Source organism: Artemia franciscana, chromosome 3 (assembly GCF_032884065.1).
Source record: "Artemia franciscana chromosome 3, ASM3288406v1, whole genome shotgun sequence".
Lineage (NCBI taxonomy): Eukaryota > Metazoa > Arthropoda > Branchiopoda > Anostraca > Artemiidae > Artemia > Artemia franciscana.
The window spans coordinates 35,481,100-35,502,176 of record NC_088865.1 but is presented as its reverse complement, the minus strand read 5'-3'; the positions used below and the strand labels follow the sequence as shown (position 1 = coordinate 35,502,176).

At 32.4% G+C, this 21,077-nt stretch overlaps 1 protein-coding gene across 1 annotated transcript in view; it reads left to right on the top strand.

Moving 5' to 3' along the window:
- Positions 1 to 21,077, top strand: part of LOC136025221 (potassium voltage-gated channel subfamily KQT member 1-like) — a 166,373-nt gene that overhangs the window by 123,064 nt on the left and 22,232 nt on the right. The window contains exons 6-9 of the mRNA XM_065701042.1: positions 28 to 138; positions 11,319 to 11,525; positions 16,787 to 16,931; positions 19,369 to 19,465. Of these exons, the coding sequence (XP_065557114.1) occupies positions 28 to 138; positions 11,319 to 11,525; positions 16,787 to 16,931; positions 19,369 to 19,465 (560 nt within the window). The remainder of the gene's footprint in view (positions 1 to 27; positions 139 to 11,318; positions 11,526 to 16,786; positions 16,932 to 19,368; positions 19,466 to 21,077) is intronic.

Here is a 21,077-nt window from a genome sequence, read left to right as displayed (position 1 = left end):
TTATTTTTATTTATTTTTTTTCCACAGATAACAGTTACGACAATCGGGTATGGAGACGTTGTTCCAAAAACTTGGATAGGAAAAATAATTGCTTCCGGTTTTTCCGTCTTTGCAATATCCTTTTTTGCATTGCCAGCAGTAAGTTTTAAAGTTTTATTATGATTTTTAGCGTTCATAATTAGTGTAGTACGCAGGAATCGATGTTTCATAATGAATAGAAATGCTTAGTTTTATGGTTTTTTTTTCATTGGAAACATAATAATTTTATATCCTACAAGCTGACGAATAATTTTGTTATTGTGTATGGTTTTGTGTCTAGGAGAGGTCATAATACGTCAAAAGTGTATCCATGGGGTGAACAGATAAGACCAAATCTCTTCTTTGTAAAGAAAAAAACTAACATATCTTTTTTGTAGATATTAAAAAAAGCTGTCCAGGAACGTGTAATAATAAGAAGCTTTTAAAAATTGTAATCCATATTGGCCAAGCTTTGTCGTTTGGCATAAAGATAAGTTAACTGATTGTATAAACAGGCTATGCTGGTCGCTTCTAGAGTGCACTATGCGTTTTTCTCAACAGGGTGAGGGAATATACTCACCTTTTATTCAATGGGAATAAATTATGGTTGTGTAAATGCTTTAATACTATGAAGAAATCAAATTTTTCAAAATACCAAATTATTAATTTTATTACTCGCCGAGCACAGGCAGAATCAACACAAACTTTTGTTAATCCACATTTATGAAGAAATGCAGAAAACGCCACAAGAAGTAGAGGCAACGGAAAGAGACAAATAAAAGAAAAGTAAACGTTACATTACATTTTCGTGGCCTGTGCCAAAACGTTGCCTGACTTGTGCCTGTGGCAAACGTGGCAAAACGTGTGCCTGACGTGGCCTGTGGCAAAATTTTATTGGTGTATTTTTCAAAGTGACGTGGCTTCAAAAGCCCACATTTCAAAAGAGGATCGCACGTATACGAGCGGTTGATTCGCTCAAACGTCAACTAAACAACAACAACAAGTAAATATTAAGGAATGCCATTTGATGAACTTATAAACAGAAGGTAGGCCTGTTCAGAGGATAACTAAAAATAATAGATAACATAAATAAGAGGTCAGTTAGACTGTTTTGTTTGTCGAGACCAATAATGTCACCTTGGATAATGATTGAAGATGGGTGCCAACTGATAAGACCTTTATTTTTATGTAGCCTAGATGATTTTGTCTTCAAGTTGATGAAATTAATATCGACAACTTTCTTACATCTACTAGGATTTCAGTCAGCCGCTTTCTACTACTATTATTAGTATCGCCTCTTCACTGTATAAATAAGTTTCTACCAAAGAAATTAGTTCATAAGCTGCAGGACCTCTGGAATGACCGATGTTTCTACGTGACTGCCGGCACTACATATTCTTGTTGGGATAGTTTTTAATGGTACCTGTTATGAGCCAGTCAATTATTAATTGAAGCTGGTTTTATTTGTATGTGTGGCATATACACTAAGTGGGCGAAAAACAAAAAAGGGCTATGAAAGTACCTGCTCACATACATGAAATAAAATTATAGTCTGTTTGAAAAAACTGCGGTATGAACCTTATCATTTCATTCTTCAAATACTTCCTAAACTGTTAAGAAATTCTACATTGAAAGGGACGAAAATAGTCGGGAGAACAGTTGGTGAATGTAATCTTTTTCCGCCAAAAACAATTTATTCCAGAGAACTTGTTTTATGGGCAGCTAAGCCAGATTAGTACTCAAAGGCTTAAATTGTGATAAAGTCTTTCTCTTGATGAAAGTGTCTTCAAACACTTATTCACACTGTGACTAGATTTTAATTTAAGGTGAAAGTACACAATTAGATTAGCTTTCTTTTGTTTTTACATGAAAATACTAGCTGTTGGGGTGGCGCTTCGCGCCTCCCCAACACCTAGTTGGTGGGGGCGCTTCGCCCCCCCAAGCCCCTCCGCGCGCGTAAGTCGTTACGCGCCATATTAGTTACGCGCCATTGTAGTTGTGTCCCTATGTCCCACCTGTGAATATATATATATATATATATATATATATATATATATATATATATATATATATATATATATATATATATATATATATATATGTTTTTAACTACGTAAAACTTGCGAATATACAACATTCTTTGCTGTCCCATTGTCTGCGCATATAAATAGATTGTCAGGTTTACGGACTCTTGAACATGCAACATATAATGGTCCAAGGGAAAACAATCCATATTCAGATCTATACCTCATGATTCTAATGATTGTCCTTGAGCTTTGTTGATGGTGATTGCTAATCGACCATTCCCTGTGTCGCCGTCGTCATTTATATATCCCCCTGTGCCCCCCGGCGTCCCCGTTGTAGTTGTGTCCCTGTGTCCCGGTCTTCATTTATATTCCCTGTGTCCCGTGTGTCCCGGTGTCCCAGTCTGTGATTTCTCTTTGAGTGTCCCGGGCGTCATTTATATTCCTTGTGTCCCGGTGTCCCGGTCGTCATTTGTGTCCCAGTGTCCAGGTCTGTATATACATTCGTTTTTGAATTGGTCTTTTTTTAGTTTTTAGTTTTTTACTTTTTTTTAGTTTTTTTAGTTATAGCTCATGATTCTAATGATTGCCCTTGAGCTTTGTTGATGGTGATTGCTAATCGAACATTCCCTATGTCCCCGTTGTCATTTATATATCCCCATGCGCCCCCCGGCGTCCCCGTTGTAGTTGTGTCCCTGTGTCCCGGTCGTCATTTATATTCCCTGTGTCCCGGTCGTCATTTGTATCCCGGTGTCCCGGTCGTCATTTGTATCCCGGTGTCCCGGTCTGTATATACATTCGTTTTTGAAATGGTATATGATGAAATAAATTTTTGTATTTTTCCCCTTTTTTTCTTTTTAGTTTTTTTTTGGTTTTTACTTTTTTTTAGTTTTTTTTAGTTTTTTTCTTTTTTCTTTTTAGTTTTTTCTTTCTTTTTGTTTTTTTTTAGTTTTGTTTTTCTCCTTTATTTTTCATTTTTTTCCTTTTTTTATTTTTTTCTCTTTTTTAGTTTTTTTAGTTTTTTAGCTTTTTTAGTTTTTTTATTAGTTTTTAGTTTTTTTTTCTTTTTAGTTTTTTTGTAGTTTTTACCTTTTTTGTACTTTTTTTTAGTTTTTTTTTTACTTATGTCCTGGTCGTCATTTATACTCCCTGTGTCCCGGTCGTCATTTGTGTCCCGGTGCTTTGTTGATGGTGATTGCTAATCGAACATTCCTTGTGTCCCGGTCGCTTTCTCTTTGAGTGTCCCGGTCGTCATTTATATTCCCTATGTGCCGGTGTCCCGGTCGTCATTTGTGTCCCGATGTCCCGGTCTGTAATTTCGTCAGTCGAAAACATGACGTCAGTCGACACACAAACATGACGTCACTCGATAGACACACACACACACAGACAATTTATTTTTATATATATACTAGCTGTTGGGGTGGCGCTTCGTGCCACCCCAACACCTAGTTGGTGGGGGCGCTTCGCACCCCCCCAAGCCCCCCCGCGCGCGTAAGTCGTTACGCGCCATATTAGTTACGCGCCATTGTAGTTGTGTCCCTATGTCCCACCTGTGAATATATATATATATATATATATATATATATATATATATATATATATATATATATATATATATATATATATATATATATATATATATATATATATATATATATATATATGTGTTTTTAACTACGTAAAACTTGCGAATATACAACATTCTTTGCTGTCCCATTGTCTGTGCATATAAACAGATTGTCAGGTTTACCGACTCTTGAACATGCAACATATAATGGTCCATGGGAAAACAATCCGTATTCAGATCTATACCTCATGATTCTAATGATTGCCCTTGAGCTTTGTTGATGGTGATTGCTAAGCCATCGTCATTTATATATCCCCCTGTGCACCCCGGCGTCCCCTTTGTAGTTATGTCCCTGTGTCCCGGTCGTCATTTATATTCCCTGTGTCCCGGTCGTCATTTGTGTCCCGGTGTTCCAGTCTGTGATTTCTCTTTGAGTGTCCCGGGCGTCATTTATATTCCTTGTGTCCCGGTGTCCCGGTCGTCATTTATATCCCCCTGTGCCCCCCGGCGTCCCCATTGTAGTTGTGTCCCTGTGTCCCGGTCGTCATTTATATTCCCTGTGTCCCGGTCGTCATTTGTATCCCGGTGTCCCGGTCTGTATATACATTCGTTTTTTAGTTTTGTTTTTCTCCTTTATTTTTTTCCTTTTTTCTTTTTTTTCTTTTTTAGTTTATTTAGATTTTTAGATTTTTTAGTTTTTTTATTAGTTTTTAGTTTTTTTGTAGTTTTTACCATTTTTTTATTTTTTTTAGTTTTTTTTTTTTACTTATGTCCTGGTCGTCATTTATACTCCCTGTGTCCCGGTCGTCATTTGTGTCTCGGTGCTTTGTTGATTGCTAATTTATATTATATTTATATTTATATTTTTTATATTTATTAATATTTTTTTAGTTTTCTTTTTCTCTTATTTTTCAGTTTTTTCCTTTTTTAAGTTTTTTTCTTTTTTAGTTTTTAGTTTTTTTTGTTTTTTACCTTTTTTTAGTTTTTTTAGTTTTTTTAGTTTTTTAGCTTTTTTAGTTTTTTTATTAGTTTTTAGTTTTTTTTTAGTTTTTGCCTTTTTTTAGTTTTTTCAGTTTTTTTTAGTTTTTAGTTTTTTACCTTTTTTTAGTTTTTTTTAGTTTTTTAGCTTTTTTAGTTTTTTTCTTTTTAGTTTTTTTTGTAGTTTTTACCTTTTTTAGTTTTTTTTCTTCTTTTGTATTAGTGTGAAATAATTCAGACGTCATATGCGGACAAACACGAAGTCACTCGACAGACAGACAGACAGACATAACCCACAAACAACTTATTTTTATATATATTTATTCATATTTTTTTAGTTTTCTTTTTCTCTTTTATTTTTCAGTTTTTTCCTTTTTTTTAGTTTTTTTCTTTTTTAGTTTTTAGTTTTTTTTAGTTTTTTACCTTTTTTTAGTTTTTTTTAGTTTTTTTAGTTTTTTAGCTTTTTTAGTTTTTTTATTAGTTTTTATTTTTTTTTGTAGTTTTTGCCTTTTTTTATTTTTTTCATTTTTTTTTTAGTTATTAGATTTTTACCTTTTTTTAGTTTTTTTTAGTTTTTTAGCTTTTTTAGTTTTTTTTTCTTTTTATTTTTTTTTGTAGTTTTTACCTTTTTTAGTTTTTTTCTTCTTTTGTATTAGTGTGAAATAATTCAGACGTCATATGCGAACAAACATGACGTCACCTGATCCACAGATCCCCACACAGACAACTTATTTTTATATATATAGACTAGCTGTTAGGGGTGGCGCTTCGCGCCACCCCAACACCTAGTTGGTGGGGGCGCTTCGCGCCCCCCAAGCCCCCCCGCGCGCGTAAGTCGTTACGCGCCATATTAGTTACGCGCCATTGTAGTTGTGTCCCTATGTCCCACCTGTGAATATAGATATATATATATATATATATATATATATATATATATATATATATATATATATGTTTTTAACTACGTAAAACTTGCGAATATACAACATTCTTTGCTGTCCCATTGTCTGTGCATATAAATAGATTGTCAGGTTTACCGACTCTTGAACATGCAACATATAATGGTCCATGGGAAAACAATCCGTATTCAGATCTATACCTCATGATTCTAATGATTGCCCTTGAGCTTTGTTGATGGTGATTGCTAATCGACCATTCCCTGAGTCGCCATCGTCATTTATATATCCCCCTGTGCACCCCGGCGTCCCCTTTGTAGTTATGTCCCTGTGTCCCGGTCGTCATTTATATTCCCTGTGTCCCGGTCGTCATTTGTGTCCCGGTGTTCCAGTCTGTGATTTCTCTTTGAGTGTCCCGGGCGTCATTTATATTCCTTGTGTCCCGGTGTCCCGGTCGTCATTTATATCCCCCTGTGTCCCCCGGCGTCCCCATTGTAGTTGTGTCCCTGTGTCCCGGTCGTCATTTATATTCCCTGTGTCCCGGTCGTCATTTGTATCCCGGTGTCCCGGTCTGTATGTACATTCGTTTTTTAGTTTTGTTTTTCTCCTTTATTTTTTTCCTTTTTCTTTTTTTTCTTTTTTAGTTTATTTAGATTTTTAGATTTTTTAGTTTTTTTATTAGTTTTTAGTTTTTTTGTAGTTTTTACCATTTTTTTAGTTTTTTTAGTTTTTTTTTTACTTATGTCCTGGTCGTCATTTATACTCCCTGTGTCCCGGTCGTCATTTGTGTCTCGGTGCTTTGTTGATTGCTAATTTATATTATATTTATATTTATATTTTTTATATTTATTAATATTTTTTTAGTTTTCTTTTTCTCTTATTTTTCAGTTTTTTCCTTTTTTTTAGTTTTTTCTTTTTTAGTTTTTAGTTTTTTTTTTGTTTTTTTACCTTTTTTTAGTTTTTTTAGTTTTTTTAGTTTTTTAGCTTTTTAGTTTTTTTTGTAGTTTTTACCTTTTTTAGTTTTTTTCTTCTTTTGTATTAGTGTGAAATAATTCAGACGTCATATGCGGACAAACACGACGTCACTCGACAGACAGACAGACAGACATAACCCACAAACAACTTATTTTTATATATATTTATTCATATTTTTTTAGTTTTCTTTTTCTCTTTTATTTTTCAGTTTTTTCCTTTTTTTTAGTTTTTTTCTTTTTTAGTTTTTAGTTTTTTTAGTTTTTTACCTTTTTTTAGTTTTTTTTAGTTTTTTTAGTTTTTTAGCTTTTTTAGTTTTTTTATTAGTTTTTATTTTTTTTGTAGTTTTTGCCTTTTTTTTATTTTTTTCAGTTTTTTTTTAGTTATTAGATTTTTACCTTTTTTTAGTTTTTTTAGTTTTTTAGCTTTTTTTAGTTTTTTTTCTTTTTAGTTTTTTTTGTAGTTTTTACCTTTTTTAGTTTTTTTCTTCTTTTGTATTAGTGTGAAATAATTCAGACGTCATATGCGAACAAACATGACGTCACCTGATCCATCCACAGATCCACACACAGACAACTTATTTTTATATATATAGATTTATATTTATATATTTTATATTTATTAATATTTTTTTAGTTTTCTTTTTCTCTTATTATTCAGTTTTTTCCTTTTTTTTAGTTTTTTCTTTTTTAGTTTTTAGTTTTTTTTTGTTTTTTACCTTTTTTTAGTTTTTTTAGTTTTTTTAGTTTTTTAGCTTTTTTAGTTTTTTTATTAGTTTTTAGTTTTTTTTTAGTTTTTGCCTTTTTTTAGTTTTTTCAGTTTTTTTTTAGTTTTTAGTTTTTTACCTTTTTTTAGTTTTTTTTAGTTTTTTAGCTTTTTTAGTTTTTTTTTCTTTTTAGTTTTTTTTGTAGTTTTTACCTTTTTTAGTTTTTTTTTCTTCTTTTGTATTAGTGTGAAATAATTCAGACGTCAAATGCGGACAAACACGACGTCACTCGACAGACAGACAGACAGACATAACCCACAAACAACTTATTTTTATATATATTTATTCATATTTTTTTAGTTTTCTTTTTCTCTTTTATTTTTCAGTTTTTTCCTTTTTTTTAGTTTTTTTCTTTTTTAGTTTTTAGTTTTTTTTAGTTTTTTACCTTTTTTTAGTTTTTTTTAGTTTTTTTAGTTTTTTAGCTTTTTTAGTTTTTTTATTAGTTTTTATTTTTTTTTGTAGTTTTTGCCTTTTTTTATTTTTTTCATTTTTTTTTTAGTTATTAGATTTTTACCTTTTTTTAGTTTTTTTTAGTTTTTTAGCTTTTTTAGTTTTTTTTTCTTTTTATTTTTTTTTGTAGTTTTTACCTTTTTTAGTTTTTTTCTTCTTTTGTATTAGTGTGAAATAATTCAGACGTCATATGCGAACAAACATGACGTCACCTGATCCATCCACAGATCCACACACAGACAACTTATTTTTATATATATAGATATATAGATTGTATTAGAGATTTAAACATTATACTACTTAGTAAGATTAAATACTCACAAGTAAAACTAAACAAAAAAGGGAAAAAAACAGACAGGAAAAAAAGAAAAAAAGGAAAATTGATAATTTAGGTGCCAAAATTATAATTAAAATAAAATTCTTGTACCTGCTTAGATTCTGGTAAGTTTCCCTACTTTTTTTTTCTCTCTTTTTTTTGCTCACTATAACCCTCAAGAACCATTTTATAACTTGATCAAATTTAATATTTCGTGCTTTTTTACTTTTTGAGGCTGCTTTGACACAGATTTTTTAAATGAATGTTTGTAAAAGTAAGATTTTGCAAAATTCTTTTTAGCAAAATCTGTTTCATAATGCAGATATGAGAAAGTGGAATTTGCTTCTTCTTCTTATTATTTTTTTTTTACAAGATTTCTTTTTGTGAACTAGGTTATCTTGCATAGAAAAACCTGTTCAAAATGGGTTCTTTATCTCAAACAGAGTACCACAAATGAACACCGATGAGATACAGCGCTCTAGCGTTACCTCTAACAAAGAGCTGTTCTTTATATGACAACTACATTTGGAAGTGTCTATTTCAGAAACTTCGTAGGGGAGACCATTTGATTGGAAATTGAGCGTTCTAGTGACATTTTTAATAGTTTTTGCAATTGGAGGAAAACAGACCCAGTTCAAGCGCATTTCTTATACCCAACCAACTATAATTTACCTTGATATCCGATCAAAGCTTTATGATTTTTATTTTGACCAAAATTGTTGAAAAATGATATAAATATGGCTTTAGAGGGCCGGGAGTCACACCACCTAGGTAAGGGGTCATAATTATACAAATTGTCAGGTGTTTGGAGACAGGTTTACAGTAGTAAAATGGAGAAACGTTTTGTTTGGGTGTCTGATTTGATCGAAACTTTCAAAGACTGTTCCCAGGGTCCAAGAAAAACACATTTTTTTGTGATGCAAAGGTGATGCAGGTCCTTAAATAACCCAACAAGCTATTTATTCCTTTTCAGTTTGTTACTTTGAGTGGTATTGCCTTAGGACAAAGGGAGCCTAGTGTACAGAAACAAAACATGTTTTAAACAGTTTCTCTTTTATAATAAAAATATTAAAAAATAAAAATATATTTAGACTTCCAGGAATTAGTATGTTTGTGTTTGAAACAATCTTAAGTACTGTTATCATTTCCTTTGTTCGATTTCCCTTATCATTTATCTTTTTTTTCATTTTATCATTTATCACTGTTATCATGTCCTTTGTTATTTTTGGTCGATGCTTTGGCAAATGGAAAATACTCTATTCAAGATACTACCGTATCGTTTTTATTTAAAATAAAATAAAGAAGAAAAACAGCTTATGATATTCAAGAGAGAGGCATTTGAGAGAGAGAGAGGGGGGGGGGGTTAGCACTACTCTTAGCTTTGGTAGCTCAAATTTTCAAACTTTGATTAGCCTTGGGATACCGTTTTGGTTTTGTAAATAAAAAACCAAAAAATATGCTAAAGTTTTTTACTGTTTTAAGAAGTAGAGTTAAGAGAAAGAGTCAAACTTTAACGTAAAGAGCGGGGCGTTGATGAGGAAGCAACCCCTTTCACATACAAAGTATTTTTTTATTTTACTCCGTATATGATTACTCTTAATATATCGTAATATATTACTCTTTCTCTTAACTTTATTTTTAAAACAGTAAGAAACTTTAGCGTAAAGACCGGGACGTTAAGGAGGAAAAGCCTCTTTCATACACGGAGTAATTCTGTTCCTTTTAAGTTTTAATGTCATTCCTTACTTTCATTTAAAAAACTTATTTTTTTATTTAATTACTGGACGTCTTTGAATTAATGCATGTTTTGATCTTGGCTCTCCGCACATAAATAATTAAAAAGTAATTTCCATATTAATTAATTGCAATTATTCGGAAGATTTTGAGAAAAAAGGAGCGAGGGAGGATGCCTAGTTGCCCACCAATTTTTTGATTACTTAAAAAAGCAACTAGAACTTTCAATTTTTACAAACGTTTTCATTGGTAAAAAATATACGTAACTTACGTATACGTATACGTATACGTAGGAATTAACTTTCGTAACGAACTTCTATATTCGTATGCTTTATTGCGTATATGAGGCGGGTTCAACCCTCGTCGATACCTCGCTCTTTACACTAAAGCTTAAATTTTGTTCCAATTCCTTAAGAATGACCTCTGAATCACAAAGACCGTAGAATAAATAGTTGAAATTACTAAAAATACTTTAGCCTAAAGAGTGAGGTATAACAAGGAGGTAATTCCCTTATATGCGTAATAATTTTGTTTGTTTTAAGTTTTAATGCTGTTCCTTACTTTCAGTAGAAAAAACTTTTCATATTTATTATTTCATTGTTTTTTCAAATAATGCTAGAAAATCCTGCGCCCCCTTAATTGAAATTTTCTTCCCCCATGATCATTTTCTCCATGGAAGTATGCTCCAACGTAACCCCCCTTCAACTTTCCCCCATAAACCAAAAAATCCCCCTGAAAACGTCTGTACACTTCCCAGTAACTATTACTATATGTAAACACAGGTCAAAGTTTGTAACTATTACTATATGTAAACACAGGTCAAAGTTTGTAACTTGCAGCCCCTCCCACGGGGACTGCGGGGTAGTAAGTCGTCCCTAAGGACATAGTTATTGGGTTTTTCGACTATAGTGAATAAAATAGCTATCTCAGGATTTTGATCCTGAGACTTTTAGGAAAAAATTAGCGTGGGAGGGGGCCTAGGTGTCCTCTAATTTTTTGGGTAAGTTAAAAAGGGCACTAGAACTTTTAATTTCCGTTACAATGAGCCCTCTTGCGACATTCTAGGATCACTCAGTCTATACGATCACCCATGGGAAAAAAAACAAAAATAAAAAAAAAACAAATAAACACGCATCCGTGATCTGTCTTCTGGCAAAAAATGCCAAATTCCACATTTTTGTAGATAGGAGCTTGAAACTTCTAGATTTAGGTTCTCTGATACGCTGAATTCGATGGTGTGATTTTCTTTAAGATTGTATGACTTTTAGGGTGTGTTTCCTCCTATTTTCTAAGATGAGGCAAATTTTCTCAGGCTTGTAACTTTTGATGGGTATAATTGATCTTGATGAAACCTATATATCTAAAATCAGCATTTAAATGCAATTCTTTTGATGTAACTAATGGTATCAAAATTCCATTTTTTAGAGTTTCGGTTACTATTGAGCCAGGTCGCTCCTTACTACAGTTCGTTACCACGAACTGTTTGATTATATAAAAATCTTTTGTTTACTAAGAACCCTGTCTCAACTAAGCAGCCTGACCTCTTACAAATATAATTTTTGACTTGCTCCTTAAATCATCTTCTTTTTCTCAGGGCATTTTGGGTTCTGGTTTTGCCTTGAAGGTACAGCAGAAACAGCGCCAGAAACATTTTAATAGGCAAATTCCTGCTGCCGCCCAGCTTATACAATCGCTTTGGCGATGCTTTGCAGCTGATAATTCTTTTAACTCTACTGCCACTTGGAAGATACATGAGGTTGAATCTTCTTCAGACGACCAAGGGCCGCCACTCAGTGCAAAGGTAGAATTTCCAAATCCTAATTTTATAAATCAAAGTCTGAATTAAAATTGGACAGAAACTCTTTACTGTGCTTTTGAATTTGCGGCTAATCAAAAACCACAATTTAAAAAAGGCTTCCAGAAGTTTTTGGACAAAAGAGAAGGGTAGTGCAAGTGTTGCTCTCAGCCCTTTTCTCATGTTTGGGATTAAAATATCTGTGGTTAAGGTAGGAAATGAGGTTAGCAGCTGGTTTCGTAATAATTCAGGAGTTAAGCAGGATTGTATTCTATTCCCCTTTATATATATCATTTTGATAGACTTTGTTTTAAGGAGCACAGGAAAAGCAATGGGAGACTATGGAATCAAATGGAGAAGAAAAACTCTCCGGGACCTAGACTATACTGATGATTTAAGCATCCTAGATGAAAGTTGGAGTAAAATGAGTGAAATTTTAGAGGTTTTGCGAGTTCAAGGTGCTAGAATAGGTTTGAAAATTAATTTTAAGAAGACTAAGTTACTAAGGCTAGGAATAAGCGAAGATGAAAAAGTAATATTGGGTGACAAAAAGTGTGATCAGGTGAATAGTTTCACTTGCCTTGGTAGCATTATTAATAAAGAGGACGGGGGCAGTGAAGATATTAAAAGTAGAATAGCCAAGGTTCAGGATGTTTTTTCAAAGTTAAAAAAGTTTGAAATAATAAAAAGAAAAGTCTGCAAGCCAAAATTAGAATATTGGAAGCTACAGCGATGACAGTGGTCAAAAATGGCTCTGAAGCATGGGCGCTCTGAAAAGCAGATGACATTTTGCTAGATGTTTTCCTGAGAAATCACCTACGGTTTGTTCTGGGGACCCGACTAGCTGACCATATTTCAGATAGTTGGCTGTACGAAAAGTATGGTTCAACCCCACTTTGTAGGGCAATAATGAGAGAAAGGTTGAGATAGCTAGGGCACGTTCTGTGGATGAAGGATGACAGATTGCCAAAGATTATCCTTTTCGGAAAACCGTTTAGGGCTAAACAGAAACCAGATTGTAAGAAAGATTTAAAGGTAATGGGAACTTTCTGTCAGGGCATAAAGAGAGAGGATTTGAATAGATCGGGATGGAGGAGCAGCATGCGTGGCTATGTTGGCCTCTGGTGGGTTGGTGCTGTGGTGAGTTGTTAGTAGTAGTAGTAGTAGATTTATTTGTTAACTGTCATTTGTAGAATCTTTGTGGTAAATGATTATTTATTATCCGTTTTTCCATCTCTTACCCAAAAATTCCCCTCTTAAAGACTCTTGTGGATATGCTGTAAAAGCTGCATTATCTTGCAAATGCGCTGTGTAAGCTTTCGAGATACACTTAAAGTCTAAACCATTTGCTACACTTGATGTTATAACTGTGACTGTTTTCATACTCAAATAGGAGTGGATAACACAAAACCGAGAAGACAGGTCCATAAAATCCATTTTAGCTTTTGTGGGGATGGTTTAGGCTACGTTCCCAGAAGTCTTGTCCTCCCTTTTCTCCTTCAAAAATTTCATGATTATTACCATCCCTCAGTATCTCCCTTGTAATTCTTTTTTTCTATCTTTTTTTCAAGATTGGCTGTCCTAGTTCTCTTATATTCCCATTTCTTTATTTTTGAAATTTGTTTTTGAAACCGTTTCTATTTCTTTGGAAATATAACTAAAAAGAATCGAATCCAAACGGATTTTCATGGGATATTTTAAAAGTAGAAATTGTGGAGAAAATAAGATAATAAATAGAAACAGTTTCCGAATTACCCGTCAGGCAATTGATAACTCAGCCAATGGACCAATAGATCCTTTCTTATAAATTTAGTTTTATTTTTTTTGTCAAGAAAAGGAACACATTAAGAAATTCTCTTTTCAATAGAACAAACGCCCCTTTTTTGAAAATAAGGCAAATTTTCTCAGGCTCGTAACTTTTGATAAGAAGGACTAAACTTGATGAAACTTATATATTTGAACTCAGCATAAAATTCATTTTTGTATGTAGCTATTGATGTCAACATTCTGTTTTTTAGAGTTTCAGTTACTATTGAGCCGGGTCGCTCCTTACTTACAGCTCGTTACCATGAACTGTTTGAATATTATTCTTAATTTCATCTGCCTTGATTTGTTTTCATTCTTTTTTAAGTTTTCTTGTTTTGTCAGCTTATTTAGTTTGGTACCAGAAAATAAGTAGTGGTAATTATTTTTATATAAAAGGATACTGAGATTAGAAGCGGTAAACGGTCGGAATCTGCCTTCAATTTGCCATAGAGTGTCCTAAAGAAAACAAGCATGTATTTTGTATTTTTGTGGCAATTTTATCAAAAGGGATGGTAAAAAACACGTTTTCCACTAGAGTTTTAATAGTCACCACCCAAAAATTAGGATAAAAAATTTGAATTTATGAGGGTCGAGGCACCCCTCCATTAGCACCCATATATTTATTATTTATCCCTATTATAAAATTCACCATGGGGTAATTCATTAGAGAGATTTTCCTTTTATTTTTTGTTACATCAGCAAAGTTAAGGACATTTTTCGTTTTGCCATATAGATTCGTATTATCATTACATGTTAATGAAGATATCTATTTTCTTTCTCTTACAAGCACATAGTGTTTAGAATTGCCATGGAGATAGTCACAGAAACAATCCTACTTATTAAAATATACTACCTAAAAACGAAGGTGGAAATGGAAATTTTTAAATTAATTATATTTAGTTGAACTGGTAACAGTCTAGTTTACCTCTTTCTTAGAACTAAACGCTAAAATAACAAAATGTCTACTATTATATTCAGAGAATTCCTGTTTCAGTTTTTAGAGTTACTTCCAGTTTAATTGTGACCCCCCCCCCGCTATACTTCCACTAAAGTCAGGATAAATCCCAACTCCCAAGTCTATAAAAAAAGGCTACTGATTTTATAGGTCTACAGTATTTCTTGTACTTATTTCTCGTCAATAGTTGGTTCATAATTTCAATTGATAAAACCGTAAAATTTTTATACGTACTGTAGGACTACATAAAAATGCCGGGGCTGAAGCCAGGGCTTAGGGATACTTAAACTGGAAGGAACTCTCTCAGTGGAAGATATTGGACTTCGATTAAGTAAAACACAACCATCTTTTGTATATGCGATTTTTGTCAAAGAGTTTAATTTAGATAATCAATGTTTCCAATTTTCTTTCTTTTCATTGTCATTAGATGCCCCTTCAAGGACTTAAGGATAAGGGCTCAAAATATTTACTATCAATAAGTCACTTAGCTTGGCCGATTTTCCTAGGCCAAGAGGTTGCTAAAATGAGCAAAACATAAAACTTTAACATTTCTAAGGGTTTTCTTCTATAAGCGAATTAATTTGTGAGACCTAAAATGCCTTAGGGGATCAAGATATAAACAAAGTAATGTCTATACCATTTTTTTGTCACCTTAGCTTGTTAATAAAAAAAAAATCCAAGACTTGTTAACTGTATGTACTATTTAGTGATAAATGAAGTTTAAATTCCAAGGTATAAGCCTAAAATAAAAAGTACTGGTTATACATATTCCAGAAATAAGCAGTAGTTGATTTCTATATGTGCCTGTATGGTAACTACTACTTTCTGAATATTCTAATGATAATTCAAAGCTATTAAGGAAATACAAGGACAAAATCAAACTGAAGTTAAAAAAAATATATCATAAAAATTATCTTTGGTTTCACCCAGAGTTTGGTGGTTAAGACTTTCTAAGCCAGCTGATTACAGAACTGAGACTGTTTCTGCATAGAAGTCTGCAATTAAAGGAAGTTACGAATAAGTTCTACGAAACAATGGTGCTTCATTTCCTTCAAAATTGGTATTTGAGAGTTTCTAGGCTGACTTATTACGATTTTGATGCTAGGATTGGAATTTAGACGTCCAAAGCACAAACCCGTTAAGCATATATGTGTCCTATATTGCGTCTGACACCAATGGAAGTTTATGTCACAGAGTTTTGAAAACAGAGCTTGTGTAAAACAAATCTGACATATCAGATTTTGTCATCTGACATCTGATTGATTTTGTAGCATAGAGGTTAAATTCAAATTAAGTTAACTATGTTTCTTAAATTGGCAGAAAAAATAACGGGAGTATTCCGCCTTGTTGATATCAGGGTCTTCAGCAAAACTGATGGGAGCGTTACGCCTTGTTGAAATCAGTGTGGAGCAAGAATTTTCTGTCTGTTTGATTGTACAAATAAAAGGAATGATCTGCCCCCCCCCTCCCTAAAAAAAGAAACGCACTATATCACTTCAAACTCAGCATTTGGCGAGTTGCACCACTCAAATGGAAGCTGCACCACTATTATTTGTATACCTTGATTAGACTTCTAATATTACTTGTGTTGTTGTGGTTCATATTATGGCAAATAAAACCCATTGCCCAACACAAATTGTTTCAAGCAAATTGTAAATGATGCTCTGGCCTTTAGGTCGTTTAGTAAGTGGTAGCCCTACTCCAATTTCTGATAATTTTTGCTTGATTTATATTTGACTTAGTCGTTCATTTTAATGTGTTAAATTTATGTATCAATATATTTTATTATCTTTAATTATTTTTACATATTATCTTTATATTGTATGTGAGTATTTACTTTAATTCTTGTTCGTTTTGGATTCCATTTATGCTTTAATAATAACTTGTTTTCGTTTTAAGTTTGAATTATTATAGACCTTTATTTCTGCTCGTCCTGTGTTTTAATATTGCTCTTTACTTTTCTTTCCAAAACTGCTTTTTCGGAAACATTCTTAAATTAATTTTTGGTCGTTGTGATTTGGCATAGTGTTAATATTTGTTGATTTCAGGAATGTTCGTTATATTTTTCAACCTTTCTGATTTAGAATAGAAATGTTGGACTGTTAATCGAGTTTTAAACAAATTTTACAATTTTTAAGAATAAATTTTATTTATAGTTTTGGGTTGATGGAAAAAGAGATTTGGAAAGGAAATTCTCATGATTTGAAAATCTGCGTAAGTTTCGGTCTTTGATGGGGGTTTCTATATGGTCTTCTTGTTTTGCAACCAAATGAGTTTCATAATAAATAGTTCACTAATACTAGGCCACGTTACTTTTCACAGATTAAAATGTCTTTAGTGACTAGAGTTCCCCGAAGAATATATGAGAAGGGGTTTTACCTTATGATTTTAATGTATGAGTATTTTCTACATTTTACGTTCAATTTTGTTCTTTAAAATACCATTTCCAAATTACATACTACGTTATACAATGTCTTTAATGCATTAACAATTTTTATTCCTTCAGAGTTCCAAGCGAGGAAGCGTTATTAGAAGACGTAAATCTAGGAGTAGATTCGACTTTACTTCATTCTATCCTCAAGATTGTTCAAACTTGACTACAAGAGTTTCAGTTAGTGAGCATTGTTATTTTGATGGCGAGTCAAAACATCGTAAGTCTTTTAACATTTTTTTCTTATATATGAAACTCTTCATTTTGATTATTCTTACTTGTTTTGATTTTCGATTGTATCTATAGTCTAATGGATAAAAAGTCAGATGGTTGATCCTATGCTTAATAATTATAAATTAAGAACATTTTTCAGTGAATAAAGAACTAATTAGTTGACTAATTAAAACTGCCGCGTATATCAAGGCACACTTATCCTAAGTAGTGATTACTAACATGGAGAGATTTTCTTAGAGAGAGACAACATGGAGAGAATTAAAGTCGATGGAACAGCATTTTAATAGCAAAAAGCAATATGTCACTGCGCACCCCCTCTTTACTACAAGGAAACGTAAAAACATAAGCACAAATTTCATTAATTACGGACTTTACACGTTTATTGAAGTCAGAATGATGCGTTAATTTTAACTCAGTATTACTGGATAACCCGGCAATAGAAACGTGACGTTTCTGCAGCCTGAATGGAAAGATTTACTGGCGGCACTAGGATTTTATGGACACTGGAGATCCCCTTGCCAATGCAACAGGTGCTTCTGGAGGCACAGGGGGATTTAAGCTCTAAGGTGATGACTGGTGGGTCTGAAGGGGGTTTGGGGCTCATACTTGATCCAGCCCTTCCCTGCCTCCAGTATATCACAGTTCATTCCCTCTTTTGGTTCAATATCATTCATTAGGCATTTATGGAATGCAACTGAATTATTGGAGATTACCCGTCAAGAGGTAGTATAACTTGAATGAAAGTCCTAAAGGATGGCTTAAGTCCTAAATTAAGACACTGTGTACGCATTTTTCTAACAAAACTTTAATTACACCAAAGTTGGTATTGTGGGACTTCTCAAGCTGTTGATTACAAACCTAAAGCCCTAAACCCAAAACCTAAAGAATATTTTCAACTCCTTTTAACTTATGATTATTTAGGGTTTATTTGGTGTATTGTAATCATTATATAAACAAAACAATTTAGATCACAACATGGCTATCCTAAAACATAACATACTAAGTGGATAATTCACAAATTGTTCTTTGATGTCCACCAAAGATGATATTTAAAAGTCTCAGTGGTTTCTGGTTATAAATATGAGTCTACTATTGCAAATTAGACATCCACACTCAACACAAGTTTGGTAAAGACCTCATAAATTGTAAGATGTTACATCTTGTTGGGATCAGAGCCTTGTCCATTTTCAACAAAATATGACTGAAGGACCCGAAGAGTGACTCATAGGTCCACATTCTTCCAACACCATATCCCACCCCAAACTTTATAAATGTGAATTTAGTTTCCCTTTCGACTCACTTGGTTTCCTATATGATTGAGTCATGATTCTATGCTAATAAAAAAAAACAGTTGGTATTTAAGACTTTTGCTTTTTCATGATTAAAAGTATGAGGCTAATAATGCATTACACAATTCTAGAATCAAAATGTATTTTAAACATAATTTAAAGAATGAATTAGCCTCACCAAAGGAAATTTAAGGACTATGAACGATTTTAAGGATGTCTAGAGTTGCTAGCTACAAATCTGTAACTATTGTAATAATCAATGCATGTATACAGAATGTAATATTATATACAGACTCATCATAAAAGCAATATAAACACTACAATTATTCAACAACCAATTTTGTTTGACTCTCTCAAAATTAAACTTGTGATTGCTATTTTTTCTTTTTCTTTGAATTCTATATTATTGAAAAATATAAAACACTAATCAATAAATCAAAAATTTTTTATAGATAATACTGGTAATTAAAAAAAACCTACTAAGAATTGATCCAAGAGTCAATGAGACTCAATTCTATACATGGATTTGTGTGGGGCTTAAGCATACTTCTTGTTTGTGGTAACTTCTGATTATTGTCGTCCAGACTTCATTCTTAATTTTGGAATACGGTTTATTGTGTTTTTATTTATTCATTAACAGATTTTCATTTGTTTTCTGTTTGACCTGCAGTGTGATTCCATTACTAATCATTTCAAACTTTAATATTGGTCTAGACTTTTGTTTACAAAACTTATAGATATTTTAATATATTTACTATCTACAAAATAGAGCAGTTTTTGTATTCTTATTTCTGTAATGTTCTTTTTTTCCACAATAAAGTTTAGTGCACATTGTGTTACAATATTAATATACATTTGATATTACGTATTTACTGAGGTAGATATGTAAAACGAATAAACAGCAAAAGAAAGAGCAACTGATAGTAAAAGTTGTATTTCAATTAAGAAGAAAGCAGAAGTTAACAAATAAAAAGCTTTGTTCAGCACAGTTACATTCTTTTTCAATAATCTTTCAAAGAAGTATTTCATATTGAAAGAAGTTCTTTTCTTTTTTTTTCTTTTTATGCATTTTAAATACAGAATGAAAATTCAGTTTCAAGTCTGATATTTAAAGAAACTACTTTTTAACTTCAGATCCAGACGAGTTTCCAATGGCGAGCCATGCTTCAAGCCTAAACGAAGGTGCCTCTGATGACATGGATTTGGATATGGAAGAACCAAGAGTTAAAGTGTAAGCATTTGCCAAGCTCTCAAATTAGTTATTACATTTTACCTTAGTATACGCATTAGCAAAGAGTTGGTAGACACTAATGCCTCCCCAAAATATTATCCTCTCGCATATACATCCTTCCGATCCTCCTTAGTAGTTTCATAAGTCATCTGCTGACTGTCAGAACAAATAGGCTACTGAAACATTGTAGAGAGATGTTCAAGAGCTCAATCCAGAGCTCTTGATAAAATCAACGTGTTTTTTTTATAGATCTACATTTAAAAAGAACATAAGGAAGGCACATCAAGTGGCGACATAACTTTGATTTTTATCTAATTGCGATAAATTTCTAGCATGTAACAAACAAGTGATTGGAAAAAGCAAAAACTATAAAACAAACACTGCCAAAAAGGTAGTGTTGATCTTGTAATTAGACACTTACATGGATGTCAAGGGTGGACACTTATCATGGTTTTCGAATAGGTGTTCAATTTCCAGTCTCCTACCAGCAGTGAAGAGAAATAAAGGAAAAGAATTCACTTCCGTGCTTCCCATGCAAAAAAGCAATTTTCTTTGTTGTTCAAGACAGGAGACTGTAGTTATGCTGTCTAGCTTCTTCGATCATAGTAATTCCAATGATAAAATTTTCATTTCAAGTCAAAGCCGCAAAAATTATGAAAGTATATTTTTTAAAGAAAAGTCAAAATTCTTTGCAGCTTAGTGGCACAAAAAATGCTAAAATAATAAATCGAATGCCCATAAATAACATTAACTAAACAAGTCCAATTATTATAACATCTTTTTCAGTTTACTAAAATGTGCAAATGTTTCATATAGGACATTATCTCAGTATTTTTTTCAGTTCTTCCAAGATACCAAGAATAGTATAACCCTTGAACTCTTTGCTTGACAAAATTACAAATTTCTGAAGGTAAAGTAAAAAAATATATGAAGTAAAACGTAAACTTAATGTTCCGTTATACCAAAAGACTCATCTTGACTTCAATAGTTTCTTTGCCTAAGTTGGAGAAAGTTTGTTGTTTATACATTTAAAACATAAGAAAGAAGAAAAATTATTTTAAAGAAAGCGAAGTTTTTCTGAAAAATCAAAGAGCGAACTTGAAACTTAAGACGATCTTACTACTCGGCAGTTTATGCAACATATATACGAAAAACTGTTCCAAATAAATTGGCTGCTGAAATTTCCTTGCACCTCCTGTATTTGTAGGATTCTAGAAAAAACTACAACTTCAGCGAAAACAAAGCTTCTTGAGTTTTATAGATAATTAAAACTGCCTAGTAAACTGAATTAAATTCATGGCCGGTAAAAGTCTATTGAGAGCTTAATAAACTATTATTTTATTTATTGCAGGCTACTTAGGGATTTTTCTGCTCCAAATCGTGTTCTGCTTCATCAGTTTTGTGCTTTGAGTAAATCGTTACTTTTTCAGTATTTTACTAATACAGGCAAATATCACGAGCCAATTTATTTGAAATACTTTATCAGGTATATGTAGCATAAATTGTAAATCATTATTTTTTGCTTATTTTGAGTTTCAACTTCTTTTTCTGTTTCCATCAGAAAAACTTTTTTTTTACATAATTTACCTTAAGAGTACATGTGTTGCAACTT